This window comes from Miniopterus natalensis, chromosome 2 (genome assembly GCF_054644295.1).
Source record: "Miniopterus natalensis isolate mMinNat1 chromosome 2, mMinNat1.hap1, whole genome shotgun sequence".
NCBI lineage: Eukaryota > Metazoa > Chordata > Mammalia > Chiroptera > Miniopteridae > Miniopterus > Miniopterus natalensis.
In genome coordinates, this window is record NC_142082.1 from 38,397,895 (window position 1) to 38,418,619 (window position 20,725).

A 20,725-nucleotide genomic window follows, 5' to 3' on the forward strand; every position below is an offset into this window, starting at 1 on the left:
GTAAACCAGCCTGGCTTTCATCCAGACACTGACAAATGTTAAATTAATAAGATTTAAACTAGTAAACTTTTACACATATAGACATTTTCATTTCAGCCTGAAACAGTGCCATATTTCAATCTGAAACAGTGATGGCTTATACTAGGTGTAACTATATATTTGTTAAGCAAATGAACATACATGCACATTAGGTTTACATGTGGAATTAAACTTGTTAACCTGAAAAAAACTTAATGCCAAGATATTGAAAGTCACTTGTTATTAGTTCTCAGGTAAAAGCTAAAACAAATGATATTTCTAAGACTATGATAACCATAAATTCAGAAAATAAGGCCAGCAGGTGGCCTCCAGTCCAGGTTTCTTTGGGGAAGAATAACATTTTAAGTTTTAATCCCATTCCTAGGATCTATTTTAAGAGAGTTCACAGAAGATGCTCTATTTAATTGAACACATTTAGGCCCCCATAAATTCAGACTGCAGTGACAATAATCTTCTATTTTATAGCATGAACTACTTCCAAACAAAATAATTTCACTGATGATGAGGCTATCAAAAACATTTGCAACAGGAACACTGTTAGCACAACAGGATAATGGAGGCTTATTTTGGTAGCAATAACCACGCTGCAGGGCTCTCTGGGTGTCTGCTGCCCAGTACCGAGCCGGCTCTATTTGAAACTTCAGTCTTCAAGTCCCTGGGCCAGAACCCAGGGAGCAGGCAGAAGCCCAGGCACAGAGAGGAAGCCTGCAAGGTTAAAGAGTCTACCAGAACCGCAACTGCCTCGTCTCGTACCGCCAGAGCTGCTGGCGCAGCGTGTGGGTTCACTATTTTTTGAGCTTTATTTTAATCTATGGTTTTGAGGCGCTTTCGCTGACTCTGACTGCAACCACTTAACAGACAAAACAGTGTGTGTGTGATGTAACCTCAATAATATATGTGTAAAAAACTATCCTAGAAAACTTTATCATGCACCTTAATTTGCATTTACTTTAATAACCTTACAGAAAATGCAGGAGCCTGGCAAAAGGTTAAGTCCAACAGTGTGACCATTTAGACTACGAAATGCATTTTCCCAGATGGTAAACAGTGGTTAGAATCCCAGGCTGTTGAATTCAGTCCTTAATATGACTGGGAAAATAGTAAGAGTCTTTAAACTTTACTTAGCCACTACGCATAACCTTTTGTTCTGAGTTTCTCACTCAGTTCTCTCATCTCAGCCCTGGAAACTGCAGCAGAACTGGTCTCTTGGCACAAGTTCGAGAGTAGATATGGGAGAGCAAGGTTCTGATGTGGTCAGGCCCTTCCTCAGTACCACTCAGAACCCTGATTCGAGGGCAAAGTACCTCTTTCTGGTGTGAAAACAGCACCAATAAGTAAACTGCTAATTTGTAGCATGTACAAAAGAAGGCACTTTACCAGCACAACCATTGGCTAGATTTTCTGAATCGGGGAGCAAAGGGCAGGGATTGGGGTTCCTAGGGATGGCTCCCCTGGCAGCTATAAATGCAACCCAGGTGTTGGTAAGCCTGAGGTTTGTAAATTAGGGGTTACCAGTCCTTAACACACCCACAGACTCAGGCCTTAGGTGACTTCCAACAAACTCAGAGTTTATCCTTTGCAAGGCAGACTTCTACAACCTTGCTTTTCAACAGTTCCTCAGGGCAAAACTTATAGGTAAAACCATTTAGTGAAGTGGTGGTAAAAGCTAGTCAAGGAGGCCATTATTTTTGACAGGTCTAATTTACTGACACCGTTAATAGCTAATTAACACATTAGAGTGCTGAAGCATGAACTTATTTACTTAGAAGTTCTCTGAAGTATAATTTATAGTTAATTCTCTTGTAAGAAATGGCAAGCATTCCCACTAACAAAAATAGGTGGCATATACTAAAAAAAAAAACCGGGCTGAAAATTACTCTCAACTGAAGTTTAAGTGGTGTTTTGAAAGGAACATGGGTTAGCAATAAACAGAAATCACTGGCTTGTTCAACTGTGACACTTTTAATTAGTAAAATATAGTGGCTTTAATGAACTCTGTTAAAGGAAACCTTCAAGGTGTCCCTTAAAAGTTAAGGGTTTTCGCCCTGGCTGGGTGGTTCAGTTGGTTGGAGAGTCGTCCCATACGTCAAAAGGTTGCAGGGTCGATTTCTGGGCAGGGTGTGTACCTAGGTTGTGGATTTGATCTCCTTTTGGGATGTGTTTGGGAAGCAACCAATCAATGTTCTCTCTCACCTCAATGTTTCTCTCTCTCTCCTTCTCGCTCTAAAATCAATTAAAAAAACCAGATCCTTGGGCCTATGTTTACAGCTGCGAAGGGAGCTATCCCTGGGACTGAAAATTAAAGTTAAGTGTTTCCCAAATGATGTGTACCTAATTTTCCATTTCAAACTAGCAAAAATGAAAATAGCCACTTGGTGGAGACAATTTCCTAGTAGCACACATGATGGTATTAAAGGGAGAAGAAAGAATGTGCTTTTCTTATGCTGATAGCTTTGTGTACTTTTTGCAAATACTCTGAAAGAAGATTGTTATGGGGGGAAGGCATGAACTTTGAATTTCAGCTCTGGTTCTTCTATTTACCACCCACTGGGTGCCCTTGGTGACATTAGCTAATCACCCCGAGCCTCTGTTTTTTCATCTGTGAAATAGGGATAACTTTTACCTCATAAGATGAATCAAATTAACCAAGCATCTGGTAAGGGGATGGACGTGTCCTTGCCATAATACTAAGATCGAGTCTAAGCAGAAATTAGCGCCTGGGTCCTACCATGGCATAACATTAACTCCAGACATTTAGCTTTTCTCAGCCTCGCTTCCCTTATAGGAAATATACCACCTGACGACAAGGACTCCGAGCTTTGACCTCACATAGGAAATTCAGAATAATGGCTCCATCAGCTGCTTCCAAGAGACTTATTCTTCCATCTAAGACTAGATGAGAGAACCACGAGCTTTTCTCTCCCTTCTTGGCTTTCCTTCTCAATCCAGACCTTGTGCCTGGCTTACGGAGAGGGTCTGTCTGCTCAGGCCTGTGGCCCCCACGGCCCACGGCCATGTAGCCTCCTCCTGCTGCTGCAAAGGCAACGTTAGGAAGTCCACCTGCAGCACAGTCAGCAAGACCTGCCTCAGAACCAGCATCCAACAGACACGGCTGCCCTGGGAACACATGGCAGAAGGCGGACAAACGAGGGGACCTCTTTGAGAAGTTCCGCTTGTATATGGGGAATCAACCCCTCTCTATATGAAAATGTATCAGTGTCACTGAATCCCCATAATATTATTCTGAGAGATACAAAAAAGCAAATCTATCACTTTGGGGTAGGCAATGCTTTCCTAAGCCACAAAAGGCAGAGCCAGCAGGAAGAGTCTGATAAATCTGATTACAGTACACATTTCAAAGTTTTGTATGAGAAAAGTCCTCAGAAATTTAAAAGAGAAGCAATGGGCTGAGATTGCAACATATATAACAAATCAAAGGTTGACATCCAAATTAAAAAAACAACAAATCATTTAAACCAAGTAGAAACAATAGAACCGTGGGCATAGGACCTGGACAGGCAATTCACAAAAGAGGGGGGAAAAAGGTGAATACATGATAAGATGGTGAAAATCAGTGGTACTCAGGGACGTGCCAATTAAAATGATAACATGATAGTATGTCACCCATAATAGTGGGTGAAAAATTTAGTGGCTAGAATATAGAGAAATAGGTATTCTCATACACTGTTGGTAGAATGTAATTTGGCAGGATAAACTGAACACTAAAATGAATATTCTACTGCCCTGACAATACAATTTCTCAGTATCTACTCTATAACAATACACATACACACAAAAAGGCAAATATAAAGATTTTCAATAAAGCACTAACAAGAATGAACAGCTGGAAAGGGTCCAATGTCTAACTGAGTAAATGGTTAAATAAACCAGTTTGTCCAGACTAATGAACGCTATGCAACCATTACTTCTCTGTGTACAGACTGGGAAAGATACGTTATTAATTTTAGAATGCTGCGGAACAGTAGGTAGTGTGGTGTCATTTATGGTTTTAAAAGTCATTTCCTAGACACATGAGCACACATGGAAAGCTAGTTTGCAATCTGGGTTGTATATAAATGTCACTCCTCTATTTGCTCCATTCACAACTCCCTCTAGAGTTTAATAATTGAGGCTACGCCCTCCTTCCTCCTGCCCCCAAATCTTGCTATCATGTCCACTTTTACTTCAGATGTATTATTCTGCACGTAATAATACCCAGGGAGCCTTTATTTGTCTCTTTTCTATCTTGTCCCCCAACTGTCCTAAGAAGGAAGCCTATCTGGCATGCTATCTCAGGTAACAACACTACAGTTACAACAGAAGAATGGGTTTAAAACAGTAACTATCAACCCCATATTCCTGAATGTAAACCACAGAAACGAAGAAACAAGAGCCCGCCTGTTCAAAGCATCTACCTGGATGTGTGCTCTGCGAAGCACAGGAAATTTAACAGCAATTCTAGGGAATCGACAGTGTCCAGCTACTTATTTTACACAACAGGGGACAGCTGGGTGTCACCCATCTACAACTAGACACGTAGGCCCTTATATGCAGGTTCCATCAAATACCACGTTGAGCAACAAACATTTGCTTTTCGTGGCAAGCACCATCTTAGGGGAATTAAATCTTGTCTTTTATTTACTCAGCTATGCAAATAAAAACTTGCAGTGCAGTAATAAACGAAAAAGAAAACACCTCAAATCTAGAAATAATGTAAATGACTCTCCTTAAGTTTCTGCAGGGATCCATCCAGTCGTGTCCTGTAAAACCCTGGGAGAGCCTGCAACCTGAGCATTCATCCTGACCACGCTGACATCTACTCTTCTCTTGAAACTAAACAGAGTCAGCTTTCTATGTGAACATCTATCTACCTGTTGCTACAATACAATGCAATATAAAGCCTCATTAACAAAAACAATGTAGAAAACAATTTACAAAAGAACAGCACGAGGGAGACCTGGAGAGGCACTGACTCAGGGTCAGCCTCCGGTACAAGACTTACTCGGCCAGGACCCTCTACCCGCTGCGGCACAGCAAGGGCTACTTATTTTCCCAATATTTGGAGAAAGCATTAAAGCCCAGGCTGTCTCCTCTGTCGAAGAATTTTTAGGAGGAGAGGAATCACCCGCTATAAGATGATTTCTCCTGCCCACTTCTAAATCGGTTCGCGAACCGGCTAAAGGGAGCTCGGGCAAGCCCGACTCCTCCGGCCAGTCAGCGGCACCCTCAGAGCCCAGCTCTCCTGGGAGGCCCACGCACGAGACAAGCCCCCTCTGCGTGGCTCCGGGTCCTAACAGTCCGCAGGAGATGCGGGTCCACAACCGTGTCCTCGACTCTCAGGACAGCAAAGCTGCTCTTCTCCACCCCGACACCCGAAAGTCACCCACCCCATCCAGGCCTGTCTGCGTGTCCTTCCCACCCCGGGATCCCGGGCTCAGACAGGCGCCCGGGGACGGTGGGCGACGGAACGGGGGACTCTCCCCAGCTCCCCCTGCCCTTGGCGGGAAAAGGGACCGATCTCAGAGGAGTCTGCCCCACCCCCCGCCCCCGGAGGTCCCAGCGGGGGTCGTGAAGCGCAGCGGGCACCCCCCCCCCGCTGTCCTGGAAAGAGTGAGGGTCGGGGGCAGGGGCCGAGGGGGTGCAGACCGTCCAGCGCCAGCATGGAGGGGAAGTCCTTGCAGCTGGAGACGCCCGTGGAGTCGGTAACGCATGTCTTCCACAGGTTGGCCCAAAAGGTGGCGGTGGTGATGACCGTGCCGTCGTTGGTGGACACCTTCCAGTAGTCGGTGGGCACCGTGGAAGAGACCAGCAACCAGCCCGAGATAGAGACGGTGAACGCGATGATCTCCAAGGCCGTGCTCGCCATGCCGCCGCCGCAGCCGCGCCAGAGGTAGCGCTCCTGCTCCCGCTCGCGCTCGGCGCCCCGACCCCGCGCGCCAGGACCCGGACTCCCGCTCCGCCCCCCGCCCCGCCCCGCCCCGCCCCGCCCCGCCCCCCGAGACCCGCGGCTCGGGGCGCGCACGGGCCGAGGACGCGCCCTCCGAGGCGGGGAGCGCTCTCCCTCGGCTTTTAAGGTCGCTGCCCAGGTGGTCCCGGGCCCGGAGGCTCGGCGCCGAGGTCGCGAGGAGCGCGGGCCTGCGCGCCCCATAGCCCCCTCCCCCCATCTCGGGGGCGCGGGAGCGCGGAGCGTGGCTCTCGCGTTGGACAGACTGGCAGCCGGATGTGGACAACCTTTCGCGTCCCGCCCCCCCCCCCGACCTACCCCTGGCAAATAGCTCGGCTTCCAGAGTACCTTGTAAAAGAGGAGCAGAAAGAGCCTTTTGTGAGCCCTGGAAGCGCACGGCGCGGTAAGGCGGCCCTCGGCTCGCTCGCGCCTGTTTGGGTGACCCCGTTCGGCTTGTCGGGGAGGCAGCGTTCTGGCAGTTCTGGGCTCGAAATCCGCCTTGCTCTAAAGTTCTTCCGTTCTTTCTGGCCAGGTAGTATATGGAAAGTCATTGTGAAGAGGAGCTTGGCACAGACCTAAACTCAAGTTGCCCCATATGGAGAGCACGGGCCCCATCGGAGGCTGCGATCGATCCCGGCTGGAAGGTCCGTCGCGGCGCTGGGCTGCGGCTGCTAATGCGCTGCGCACAGGACGCGCTCAAGGCATTTTCCTGTGGGACCCCTCCAGCTCCCAGGTCCCCGTCGGTTCAATGAATGGATGCTTCTGTCACAGTGGAAACTGCTCTGTATCTTGTTTTTCCCACCTCCACCTTTCACGCCTAATTGAAGAGTTTAATTTATTCCTTCATTGCTGTCTCAAGGTATGCATAAAGATCAGGGTGTACTTTCGGCTCCTGAGGTCACAAATCTGGGCATAAGTGAGAGAGCAAAGACACTGGCTTTACTATAGGGTTATTATTTATCTATTCAAAGTTCTTGCAGTTCTTGGTATGAGCTTTCAGGATTCGCTTCTTGCCAAAAGTAACCAAAGGTCTAAAACCTGTAAATAAGTCCACTACAATAAAGCTAGTGGCGAACCCTTGGTTTCACAATCTGTGTGCAGGAACACTTTGGCTCTTTGTGAAGAATTTCTCAATTCCCCTTTGTCACTTTTTTTTTTTAACCAAATGGATACAGAATGAAATTTGAGGTGATTGGTTGCTTATGGAGGAGAGAGGAGGTTGGACTACAGAACCATCACAACTTAGATTTGGAAGGACCACTGAAGACCATTAGGACAAGCTCATACTAAACACAATCATCGTTTCTATAGAGAAAGATTACAGAGATGATATTCAGTTCATGCTTTAACCTTTAGAGCCATGGGTTGAGCGCAGGGCAAAGCAGGTGTTATGGTTTGGTTTGGTTTTGACAGCCTTTTAGAAAGTTTTTCTTCCTATTAAACCTAAACCCGTCTCTCCTTAACTTCCACTCAAATGCCTAATCTATACTCAGACAACACAGGGTTAGTCCAACTCTCGTGCGCAGCAGCCCTTGGGAGGTGTGCGTGTGTGCTTGCCTTGTGTAAATGGGAATAAAGGGAAAGATAGTTTGCCTGGTGGGATGTAGACATGATTATGAGGTAGGCAGTTAGTTAGACATGAGCAGAGCAAGGACAATAGGCCAGTTACAGAAGGTCGCCAGGGCGGAACATCCTGGACACCTAACAATGAAAAAGAACTGGTAGAGCAGATACTGGAAATACGAAAGACCACACCCCTGAGACCCCCTCTGAACCCCAGAATGGCAGGTATTGGAGATAAATATTGTTATTAAGGACTTTGCCCTTAAGACCCCTCCTCCACCCTAGAAGCCTCTGGTCATATAGGTCAGATTCTCCGGAACTTTTCTTCCCTGGCAGGTGGTTAGCCATGTAGTAGACCCCCACCCTTAGAGGAGAACAAGGGGACTGGAAGAAAGCCTCATCTAACCTCCATACAAGGACAGAAGATGACTGAACAGGCCCTGATAGGTCAGTTTAAAGAAGAAAGCAGTTAGCCCCCCTCCAAGGGGTTAGAAGGAACCCTAGCCCACTCCCAGGACAGCTCTTTGAGCTGCCCACTCAAAATTTCTCTTTGAATTTTCTGTCTCTTTGCTTTCCAAATAAATCTTCTCTAGCGAGTTGGAGTCTTGGCTCTGAATTCTTTCTCAGCCAGAACTCAAGTTCCGAGGTTGTCGAACCCAAGTCTGGCCTGACTCCCGGGTCAGACACCTGGTGCTGCTCTCGCCGCCTACAACAGTTCCACTACTGCATTGCTCTTGGTCCCAACCTGTCCTAGTGTCTCATGGGTTCACCAGTGGATCAAACTTACAAGCAGTTCAGGAAGCACCTACCTGACCTCATCCTCCTCATCTCCCCTTAGTATTGACTACAAAGTATCCTCTACTCTTATGTATGTTTTGCCTTTTTAAAGTGCTTTTATCATGTTTTTTTGCCCTCCAGCATATTTCCACAATTATTTCTAAGCCATATTCCTTTCTGAATAATCTATCTTTTTCTGATCCATTTTATTATTCAGAAAACACAAAAGTCATGAACCACGACATTCCCTGTGGAGTACCCAAAATTAAAAATTTCACAAATTTTGGTTTTGTACTTTATTTCCTGGCCTTGTTTGACAATCTCTTTGTTTGCTTGTGCCTTCCTCATGGTAGTTACTCACTAAAATCATTGATTCTTTTTTTTTCTTATAAAATGCTGACTGACTTTTGACACACACAAAGTGTAGTGTTGTGACCTTGAAGACACAAGCAGTTCCTAATTTATCAACAGGTTGGCTATAAATTCTATCATTTAGGAACAAAGGCACATTGTTTGTTAAAAGAAGGAACTATGAAGAATTGTTTGGTGTTTTAGATCAGTTCCCAAAGAGTTATTTAACAGATAATGTGGCTCTATCGTACTTAAAAAATCCATAAACCCAAATCACCACTGCATCATAGTTTCCAGAAGAAACAAATCCTGAAATCTAACTTGGATCTACAAGAAAGAACACTCCCCTGACCTCTCCATAGATCAAATCCCTTAAGCCAGAATCTCTGGGAGTGGCTCTCGTAGTGATCTTTCCAAAGCTTCTAATTTACAGCCAGGTTGGGAACCACAGCTCTGACTGAGATACACGTATAAGTGTATAACTTGTTAACTTAGTAAAACAGATGGTGTGCATTATAGAAAGAATATTAATCTCTTAGTTGAAAACTTGGAAAAAAGAAATATTCTTTTGCAGTAGAGATTGCGGTACACAGTTTCAACTTTAAAGCAGTTGAAAATATCACAAGCACCCCATAAATTAAGTGCTGAATGGCAGCACTATTAGTTCCTTTGCCAGCTCAAACAGACTAGGGTCGTCATGCCTGTGGACTTGATTAATTTTCTACCTTTACCCTTTGTTCATTCTATGAGGCCGGACAACCCTAAACACTTTTTCTTCCCTGGCATGTACTGCATGTTAACTGTAAAGAGTTATATTTTAGACCCCACAAGTGCCTGACCAAAGGATGAAAAATTCTAACTTTCTTTAATACCTAAAGAATATTATGTAATGAATCAACCATTTATTTTAGAATGTCTTATATCTTAAGCTTTTCAAAACCAGTTTAGTCAGAAGAAACCTAAAGATAGTACAGACTACCACATAATTTTACATAAGAATGTCCATAAAAAGACATGGACCAAATAAAGATTTTTTAAAAGAAGTAATAGATAAATGGCCCATTGCACTTTAAAATTATAGAGTCCCAAATAACCTTCGCAGTTAATCTGCAAGCCGATTTACTGAGTACCTTTCATTGGATAAATGCTTCCTTATTTTCTTTAGGATTCAGATCAATGAAAATTTTATTTAACTATTCATAACAAACTATTCTTAATTTAAATATAAAAGTGAATGCAGCTAAAAAGTTAATTCCCCAAATTATTCAAAGTGACACCTTAATTAACAATAATTTGGTCTTTACAAAAAAAGTTGTAGATTTTTTTCTTATATGAAAACTACTAATTTATCTATAAATTAATAAATTTGACATGAATAGATTTAACTTCCTAAAGTAAATGCTGAGCCTTTTCTTGAGACCTAAGCCACTGACATTAGCATCAGAAGTTATTTCTTTGGCATTATTTTGCTTACTAAAGAAAAATAGAAGAGTCCCCCACCCTAGCAGTTGCTCAGTAGGAGTGAAACCAGTTTAGCCAACTGCATAGGAGATTTGCAAAAATTCTTTACTTGCGATTCAACTCACCTGCCAAACAACACAGGTGTGCCTTTCAACAGCTCAAGGATTTTCTAAGCATAAAATTTGGTTTCAGTATACATTAGCTCCTTCCTAGTAGTGTGCATCTAATCAACTGAGAAGAAACTGAAGTCCTGATAAATGAAGCATTAGCTAAAAAAACCAGCTGCCCAGGAGCCAAATATTGTTACATCATGTCAGAGAAGACTTTAACACCGATACTAAGATACTAAAACAGCATATCTGTGTTCTTTTTCCTTCCATTTTCCCTAACACTCTTAGTTTCTCTTAATGCTCTACACTAATTCCATGATATTGGTAATCTACTTAGCCTGAAAGCCAGGGTGATAGACGTAGTTCTGAGAATGAACACTCATGCTGATCATTGCATCACTTATCATATATATGTCTGTATTATAATTTTTGCAAATTATAAGAAAACAAACAGTGCCTTATTTTGCTACTTGGTACCCTTTGAGGCTGTATTGCATCAGAATGTTTCAATGGGCCTATAACAAGTGGGTGCCATATATTTTGTGGGTTTCTTTTTCATGCATCTATTTATTTATTTATTTATTTATTTATTTATTTTTATTTTTAAATTTTTATTATTGAAAGTATTACAGCTATCCCCCTATTTCCCCCCAATTGATCCCCTGCCACACTATTGTCTGTGTCCATGGGTTATGCATATATGCATGTAAGTTCTTTGATTAATCTCTCCCCACCCACTCCTCCATCCCCGCCTTCCCACTGAGATTCATCGGTCTGTTCCATGCTTCTGTGTCTCTGGATCTATTTTGTTCCTCGGTCTATTTTGTTTATTAGATTCCACATATGAGTGAGATCATGCAAAACTGAATCAGGAAGAATCAGAAAACCTGAATAGGCTAATAACAACTGATGAAATCAAAGCAGCACACAAAAGCCCTGGTCGGACAGCTTCACAGGGGAGCTTTATAATTCTTTAAGTGGTAACGTTAGATAGTTTATTAAACATTTTTCTTGCTTTTTGAGGTAGGCCTGTAGTGCTATGAACTTCCCTCTTAGGACTGCTTTTGCTGTGTTTCATAGATTTTGAGTTGTGGTGTGTTCATTTTCATTTGTTTCCAGGAAGTTTTTTATTTCTTTCATGATCTTATTGGTAACACATTCATTGTTTAATAACGTGCTATTTAGCCTCCATGTGTTTGAATGTTTTTGAGTGTTTTTACTGTAGTTGATTTCTAATTTCATGCTATTGTGATCTGAGATGCTTGATATGATTTCAATCTTCTTGAACTTGTAGAGACTGGTTTTGTGTCTTAATATGGGCTCTATCTTTGAGAATGATCCATGTGCACTTGAGAGGAATGTATATTCTGCAGCTTTGGGGTGAAATGTTCTGTAAATATCAATTAAATCCATGTTACCTAGTGTGCCATTTAGAGTCACTGTTTCTGTGTTGACTTTTTGTCTGGAAGATCTACCCAATGAAGTCAGTGGGACATTAAAGTCCATGACTATGACTGTATTGCTGTTGATCTCTCCCTTAAAGTCCTTAAAGTTATTATTGATAGGCCCTTATTTATTGCCATTTTAATTCTTTTTTTATCTTTAATATATCTTTATTGATTTCAGAGAGAGGAAGGGAGAGGGAGAGAGAGAGAAACATCAATGATGAGAGAGTCATTGATAGGCTGCCTCCTGCATGCCCCGCACTGGGGATTGAGCCTGCAACCTAGGCGTGTGCCCTGACCGGGAATCGAACCTGGATCCTAGGTCGATGCTCAACCACTGAGCCATGCCTGGCCGGGCACCATTTTAACTCTTTATGCTTATGTTTCTCTCTCTATTTCTTCTTATTACAGCACTTATTATTATAACATTTCTTGCAATGCTTCTATTTGTACTTCTAATTACAGCAGTTCCCTTAACATTTCCCACAATGCTGGTTTGGTGGTGATAAACTCCTTTAGCCTTTTTTGTCTAGGAAGCTCTTTATTTCACCATCTATTTTGAATGATAGCCTTGCTGGATAGAATAGTCTTGGTTTCAGATCCTTGTTTTGCATTACCTTGAATACTTCATGTCATTCCCTTCTGGCCTGTAGAGTTTCTGATCAGAAGTCAACTGATAGCCTTATGGGAGCTCCTTTGTAGGTAACAGATTGCTTTTCTCTTGCTCCTTTAATATTCTCTTTGTCTTGAATTCTTGGCATTTTAATTATGATATGTCTGGGCGTGGGCCTCTTTGGGCTCTTTTTGGGGGGGATTTTCTGTGCCTCCTGAACTTGTGTGACCTTTTCCTCCACCAGGTTAGGGAAGTTTTCTGCCATTATTTCTTCAAACAGGTTCTCTAACCCTTGCTTACTTTCAATCTCTTCTGGCAATCCTATGATGCAAATATTGTTACATTTCATGTTGTCCCACAGCTCCCATAGACTGTCCTGTTTTTTAATTGTTTTTTCTTTTTGGATCTCTGATTGAGTGATTTTTTCCTACCCTGTCTTTTAATTCACTGATCCAATCCTCAGCTTCCTCTAATCTGCTGTTTATTCCTTCCAATGTATTCTTTATCTCTGCTATGTCAGTCTGCATTCCTGATTGGTCATTTCTCATAGTTTCCATATCTTTTTTCATGCTGTTGAGCATCCTTACAATCAGTATTCTGAACTCTATATCTGATAGATTGCTTATCTCCATTTCATTTAGCTCTTTCCTGGAGACTTCTCTTGTTCTTTCATTTGGGGCTCGTTTTTTTTGGTCTCCCCGTTTTGGCTGCCTATTTGGATTTGTTTTTATGTATTAGGTAGGTCTGCTATGACTCTCCAGTTTTTTGGAAGGTCTCTGGTGCAGGCCAATGCCAGTTGCTGTTTGTGACTGGCCTTGAGTACGTTGTTTGGAGCTATCAACAACCCATGGCTTGAGGTCCCCTCTGTTGGGGCTGGGTGTTTTTGGACAGGACCAAGATGCACACCAAAGTCTGATTTTCCAAGGCCTGGGTTCAGAAGCAGATCAGGCAAAGACTGAAAGCACTCTGAGGTCTGCCTCTGTCTGCAGGCTAATTGATCTTAGTCTCTTAATGAGCCTCAGGCTGTAGAAACTCCACCGGTAGGGCTTTAGAAACGCCACATGGTAGAGGTTTGCCAGCAGGGTGGGGCATTTGCTTTCCCCTCAGGCAAAAGCTACTTGGAAAGTAAATGCCTGGGAAAGATGTCCTCTGTAGTATGGGGGAATGACTCAGCACAGGAATCCAGAGGGGTGCCCTCTGAGCTCTATCTCTCGAGCCCACAACTCTAGATTCTCCTCCCACAGTTCCAGTCCACTCTGCCCTCCCTCTGCTGGAGCCCAAAGTGAGTGACTGCACATGAAACTTTGTGTGTTGGCTCTTTAAGAGGGGGCCTATATTTCCAGTCATTTCTCCCTTGCAGACAGAAACCCAGCTGCCTTTCACAGCCAGATGTTATGTGGGCACCTTTCTCAGTTCTGGTGCTCTGGGCTGGGAAGCCCAGCCTGGGGTCTAGGCCCCAGAGACCTCAGTGGGAACCCCCCACAGCTGAGATATCTCCCTGTACCTTCAGCTGCTGCCTGTGGGAGCCCAGCCAGCCCTCCCACGCCTCTATACTTCCTACCAGTCTCTATGCGGTCTCCACTTTTCCTTTTTGGTTATGAGGGTGCTTTCCAGCTCATCTTCAGTTGAAGTTGTTTATTCAGGATGTTTTTTCTCTAGTTTAGCTCTAATTCCAGTTTGGTCCCAGGAGAGTGTCAGTGTAGCTTCCACTCAGTCCACTGCCATCTTTAGTCCTCTCAAGGTGCATTCTTCTTTCATGCATCCATTTAAAACACACTCATTTCTCAATTCTGAGGTACCTTAGGACCATCTAGATTCCCCCTGAACCCCTGAACAGGGAAGATTTGGGCCCCAGCAGCTCTGAGTTATCTTGGTGAACACCCTTCCAGCTTGGAATGACTCTCAGTCCGGGATGCTGGAACCTTCCAGGGACTGCAGGTGGGTTGGTTATGTTTTGCTTGCCAATAAGCACCTTATGAATATTAATTCAACCTACCCATCTAGGTTGGGCATCACATAAGTCTATGTTTTGGGCAAGTTTTATTGATCTGAGTTGCAGTTTCCTCATTTGTAAAATGAAGGAGTTATTTTGGATGGTCTCCAAGGACACTTTGAACTCTAAAAGTCTCTGAGCCCATGATTCCTAATGAGCTCAACCAATCACAGACTAAATCAACAAAGAGAGAAGAGAGGCAAGAGTTTTCTTTTGGTGTTCTCATTACTTCCCTTTTCTACCCACTTCTTGACATTACTCCTCAGCTATACCTAAAGGGGGTGGATGATGGTGTGTGTGGGAGAGGAAAGAGCATGAGGGTAATGTTCTTAAAATCTCTATTAGTAGTGTTATTTTCAGTTCTTATTTTTATCAGAAACATGTGATATGGCATGGTGGTTCAATTCACTTAGGAAGTGGTGATATAGGGGACAGAAAGCAGATGGGAGAACTGATAAGACAGATAAAATTCTAGCTCTGTATGGTCTTAGGCAGGTTACCTAATTTCTTAGCTGTGTTCTTCAACTCTAAAACAGGAATAAATAATAGCTCCTTTTGAAATTATTGTGAGGATGAGAGACAATGTGTATAAAGGACCTGGAACATGGTAGATATTCAATTTTAAAAATGGGTATTATTCAGTTCACTCATGCTCTTTCATTTCCTTGCCTCTGTTTAAAGTGATAAAATCACATTTTCCCTAAAAGTGGTATTAGAATTAGACTGACATGCAGTAAATGATAAAGAATGGGCTGTTTTGCACCCAGCCAGGCATGGCTCAGTGGCTGAGCATCAACCTAGGATCTAGGAGATCGTGGTTCCATTCCCAGTCAGGGCACATGCCCAGGTTGCCTGGCTCCATCCCCAGTGTGGGGTGTGCAGGAGGCAGCCCATCAATGACTCCCATCATTGATGTTTTTATCTCTCTCTCTTCCTATCCCTTCCTCTCTCTCTGAAATCAATAAAGATATATTAAAAAAAGAACAAACAAAAAAAAAGAACATGCTGTATTGCAAATCTTAAAGTTAAAAAACATAAAGTGTTTATAGAGTGCCAACAAAGAAGAGGTAGGTGCTGAGAGCAGAGGGTGAGAAACCAGGAAAAGTGAGATTAGGGTTGTGTGTGTGTGACGGGAAAAGGTAAGTGTTTCAAAAGTGAGAAATATAACTAGATGACAGGTTATTTTAAGAACATTACCCTCATGCTCTTCCCTCGTCCCCCACACACCCCATCATCCACTCCCTTTAAATATAGCTAAGGAGTAATATCAGGAAGTGGGTAGACACTCTTCTTGGCTTCTCACCCTCTGCTCTCAGCACCTACCTATTCTTTGTTGGCACTCTATAACTACAGGACAGAATAAGAGGAATGGAAATACAAGGAGAAAGGAAAGGAGAAAGGGATTTTGAAAGAAAGAGATGGGAAGTGTTGCAGGGTCCTAATAAGCAGTGGAGGGGAAGAGTAAGGTGGCACTGAAGAAAGAAGACGAGTGGGCCCTGAGGAAAAGTGGAGGACTGTTTTCACAGCTCTCATCTTTCTAAGTTACTGTGAGTAAAGGGTGGGAAACAGCACTTTCTAGTGCCTATTATAAATGAAGAGACCTTCCTCTCTCTCTGGTCCTCAGAATAGACCTAGTGAGAGGTTTACTTATTTAAAAGTACTTAGAAGTCCCATGTTTACCATTTGGCTCACTTCATGGGAAAAATTATTGGAAGTTAAAAATGAATTCTTTAGGGGTCAAAAATGCAAGTTCTTACAGAAATATACCCATAAGCAAATAATTGTGAGGTGTTTATTTTCAAAATGTAGACTTTCTTCTATTTTTTATCTAATAAAAACGTATATGGGTACCTTTTGGATACCAGTCCATTCTAAGTACTTAATTCATTTAATAACAACCTTACAAAGTAGGTGGTATTTTCATTCCCACTGTACAGATCCCCATCTGTACAACCAAACCACAGAGAGATGAGACAACTTGCTCTAGAAGGTGGTGGAGGTGGGGTTTCAACTTAGCCAGCTTAGTTCTAGCGTCTACACTCCTTTGAAGTAAATTGCTTCCTCCCAAGACAACTCTGTAGTTTGTGTAGAGTATTCAGTTAATATCCGCTGAATATATGAACAAACACACGCACACACAAAATGAATTAAAACAATTCTAGGTCCTTTGTGTTTATCTTTATAATGCAGGAGAATGGTTTTTATAATCAGATTTGAACAGGGTACATACATTTCCTTATTTAATTTCATCGTTTGGCTAGATCTTGTAATAGGTGAATTGAAGTTCATTAACGTGGTGTTTAACAATGTCCTAGGCAAGGCTAATTCATTATATCACAGTTTGTGTTTGGAATATTTATTTTAAAATGTGTGTGCGTGTGTGTAGATGTATGCATGAATGTGCACATGTGTGTATTTTTTATGTGTACACACACTATGCACAGTTCATTAGAGCACTTCGTTAACTCTGTCTTTTCCATCCTCTCAGCTAGTTAGAAAATAATGGGTACCCACCCTTCTACCCTGTTATCCTGACTTGGGGGTGTTCTGCAGTCTGTGTTGTTTACTGTGCTAGACCTGTCTTTCTTGTGTTGATTTTGTTTTCTGGTGAAGTTTCACCCATATTTGCTGACAAAATGGGTGTTACAATAAAACAAAGGGAAAGTGTCCCATTCCGATGTTTAAATGCAAGGTGAGGTGTGTTTTTCTTGTTTGTTTGTTTTTTTAACTTTTTCACTAGGTCCTGCCTGGTTGTTTCTGGAACGGCCATGCTCCATGGCAGGTCTGCAGCAGTGCAGGATCATTCTTGTTTTTTCATATCCTTGCAAACACTTGCTTTTATCTGGCTATATAATTGTCATATTACTACTTTAAAACCCAAATTTGTCCATTCCCAAAGTTCATCTTCTTATTATGTTTAAATGATATCCTAGGCATTCATGCTTTAAAGACATTCAGAAACATGCTTTTAAAGATGAAAATACAAATATTAGAAAGTTCCAGACATTAACGTACCCAAAGTTAAAAGACAGGTTGTTATCTGACCATTTTGGGGTCTGTTATTGTTTGTTGTTCTTCATCGGCCTCCTCTTACCTTGCTGTGACACACACACCAAGGGCGAAGGAATGGCGGTTAAGAGATAAAAATAAAGGGGAAACAAGAGTGACATGTGAGAAAGGAGGGTGTTTTCTCTAATTGATAAAACAGTGACTGGGAGTGAAGCTGATAAGGGTAGGAGATGATGAAGGGATTTTTAATATGAGCATGTGTGTATGTGTAGAGTGAGGAGGGACGCAGGGCCATTGACCAACTTCTGCTTCATTGGGTTGCTTTAAGCCGTCTCAGTAGAGGTGCTTTAAGCCATCTCAGATAAATCTCTATATCTATCTATCTATCTATCTATCTATCTATCTATCTATCTATCTATCATCTATCTATCTATCTATCTATCTATCTATCTATCTATCTATCATCTATCTATCATCTATCTATCTATCTATCTATCTATCTATCTATCTATCTATCTATCTATCATCTATCTATCTATCTATCTATCTATCTATCTATCTATCTATCTATCATCGATCATCATCTATCATCTATCTCTATCTCTATCATCTCTATCTCTATCTATCTCTATCTCTATCTCTATCATCTCTATCTCTATCTCTATCTCTATCTCTATCTCTATCTCTATCTCTATCTCTATCTCTATCTCTACCTCTACCTCTACCTCTACCTCTACCTCTACCTCTATCTCTATCATCTCTATCATCTCTCTCTCTCTCTCTCTCTCTCTCTCTCTCTATCTATCTCTATCTCTATCTCTATCTCTATCTCTATCTCTATCTCTATCTCTATCTCTATCTCTATCTCTATCTCTATCTCTATCTCTATCATCTATATCTATTTATACATATCTGAGCATTTAATTCATCTAAAGAGCAATAATTAGTGTCACTGTTCTTGTGTCTTTGAGGAGATGAGGAAAAGGCAGAATAGCATGACTGAATTGAGCATTAAAGTCATACCAGCAGGACCAATTCCTTCTTTGCTTTTTTTCCTTTAGAGCGAACTTGTTCAAGTGTTGGAAAAGAAATCTGTGACCAGAATCTCCTCATCACCAAATATTATGTGTTAATTGCTAGGTGTGCCAAAAATGCAAGTTTTCTTGCCCACTGGTTTTTGTCTCCGTTTCCTCTACCATATCCTTAAAGGAAACCTCAGCTGGCATGGAATTTGCTGGGATGCCTTTAAGGAAACACTTGAGAAAACAGAGGTGATCAGAGGCTGTTGAACATCACTGAAATCTGGGAAGAATGACCAATTATTATGGGAATAGTGGCCTGAAAAAACTATAGCCAGGCAGTTTTTTTGATTTCTGGGGATTCAAAGAGATTGGGGAAGCCGGTGTGAGAGGATGAGATGCTCAAAAAGCCCATTTAGGTCACACAGTTTTTCCTCCCATTTCAAGAACAGCATTATTCATTCATTGAAACAATTCAAAATACATTTACTGGGTACTTGTTATGCTGCAGGCATCCTTCCTGAAACAAAACAGACAAAATCTTTGCCCTAATACAGCTCACATTCTACTGGCAGGGACAAGAGCAAGGTAAGAAAAATATTTAGTGTATCAGACTACACACTCTAAGGAGAAAAATTAAGCCAGCGAGCAAGGGGGGATGTTATAAGTGTGTGTGCTGGGGGAAGTGGTTTTTAAATTTTAGTTAGATAACCAGAGGAGCCTTCCCTGTGAAGATGACTTTTGGATAAAGACATGAACAAATGAGTGAGTTAGCCATGTGGATAGTTTCTGGCAGAGCACTCCCAGAGCGGCGGAATATATGCAACTTGTCTGAGCAACTTTGGAGAAGCCAGTGTGACTGCAGCAGAGGGAATGAAGGGGGGAGCAGTGGGAGATGAAGAAGAGGGGTAATGGGGTCGCTGTATGTGTCCGAAATGCTTCCATGAGTGTCTGTGGGTGTATCTGAGTGTCTGTGTCTGTGTGATCAGTCTGTGTGTGTCTGCATGTCTTTGTGTCTGTCTCTTTGTGTATTCATGTGTCAGTGTATGTTTCTGAGTGTGTGTCTATGTATGTGTCTGTTTGTGTGTCTGTCTGTGTGTGTCCATACTTTTTTGTGTGTGCTTGTGAATGTGTGTGTGTGGGGGGGGAGGGGGAACGACGGGGTGGCTGCTGGTGTATATAAGTGTGGGTAGCTCATGGAGAGCTCTCTAAGTCCTAATAACAATTTTGGCTTTTACTCTGGGTATAATGGGAAGACATTGGCAGTTTTTGTGAAGAGAAGTGATATTTGACTTAGGTTTCAGGATCACCCTCAGAATAGCTGGAAGGGAGGTCAGTGTAGAAGCCAGGACACCAGTGAGAGGCTAGTGCAATAATCCAACCGAGTAATGATGGTGATTTTGATCAGGCTGGTGGAAGTGGGGTGGTATGAAATGGCCTAGGGATGAGTATTAAGAGTTTGTTTTTAGACATGTTGAGTTTGAGGTGGCCACTAGCCATCCAGGAGAAGAAACCAAAACATGTGTGCTATATTGTTTTTAAACAGCAACATCACCGCCACCCCAAAAAACAAAAACAAAAACAAAAACAAATCTAGAGTTCAGGGCAGAATTTCAGGCTTAAAATGTATACTTTGGGCCTGGCCAGCGTGGCTCAGCAGTCAAGCATCAATCTATGACCCAGGAGATCAAGGTTTGATTCCTGGTCAAGGCACACGCCCGGGTTATGGGCTCGATCTCCAGAAGGGGGTGTGCAGGAGGCAGCCGATCAATGATTCTCTCACATCATTGATGTTTCTATCTCTCTCTCTCCCTCTTCCTTCCACTCTCTGAAATTAATAAAGACATATTCCAAAAAAAAAGTACACTTTGGACTCACCTGTGGGTAGAGGTTATTTAAACCATGAAACTAGCCAGATCCTCTTGGGCTGAGTGAAGATAGAAAAGAGATAGTCTAGGAGGTGAGGAAGAACCAATGAAAGAGCTTTAGAAGGCACAGCCACACAGGTTGCAGAAAAACCAGGGAGAGAGTTCTGGAAGCTATTCGAAGAAACTTTGTTTAAGGAGGAAGAAGTGGAGTGATTAATGGTGTCACACGCTGCTGAAGAGATAAGCTGAATAAAGACTGAAGAAAAATGACCATGGAGATTCTGGAGATCCTGGATGGGAGCTGTTTTGTGAAGAAGTTGGGGCAAAAACCAGATGGGAGTAGGTTCAGTGGAGAATGGGAGGGAGAAATGGAGGCAGGAAGAATAAACAGTGCTTTAAAGACAAGAGAGGAATGGTGTGGGGGCTGGAAGAAAAGTGTAATCATGAAAGGCTTTTCTTTTTAAAATTTTATTTTTTAATATGAAATAATCACATTTTAAGGCCTCCTGCTGGCTTGTAAGGTACTTTTGTGT

The 20,725-nt window shown here is 42.5% G+C and overlaps 1 protein-coding gene across 3 annotated transcripts in view; it reads right to left on the reverse strand.

Annotated features, from left to right (window-relative positions):
* CLDN10 (claudin 10) overlaps window positions 1–20,725 on the reverse strand; it is a 103,792-nt gene that overhangs the window by 16,786 nt on the left and 66,281 nt on the right. For 2 of the 3 annotated variants that reach the window (XM_016224153.2, XM_016224152.2), the window contains exon 1: window positions 5,686–5,934. The exons of the other annotated variant lie outside the window; for it this stretch is intronic. In XM_016224153.2, coding sequence (XP_016079639.1) covers window positions 5,686–5,905 — 220 coding nt within the window. In that variant the 5' untranslated portion in view covers window positions 5,906–5,934. Of the gene's footprint in view, window positions 1–5,685; window positions 5,935–20,725 lie in introns of those variants that run through there. 3 annotated transcript variants of the gene reach the window in all.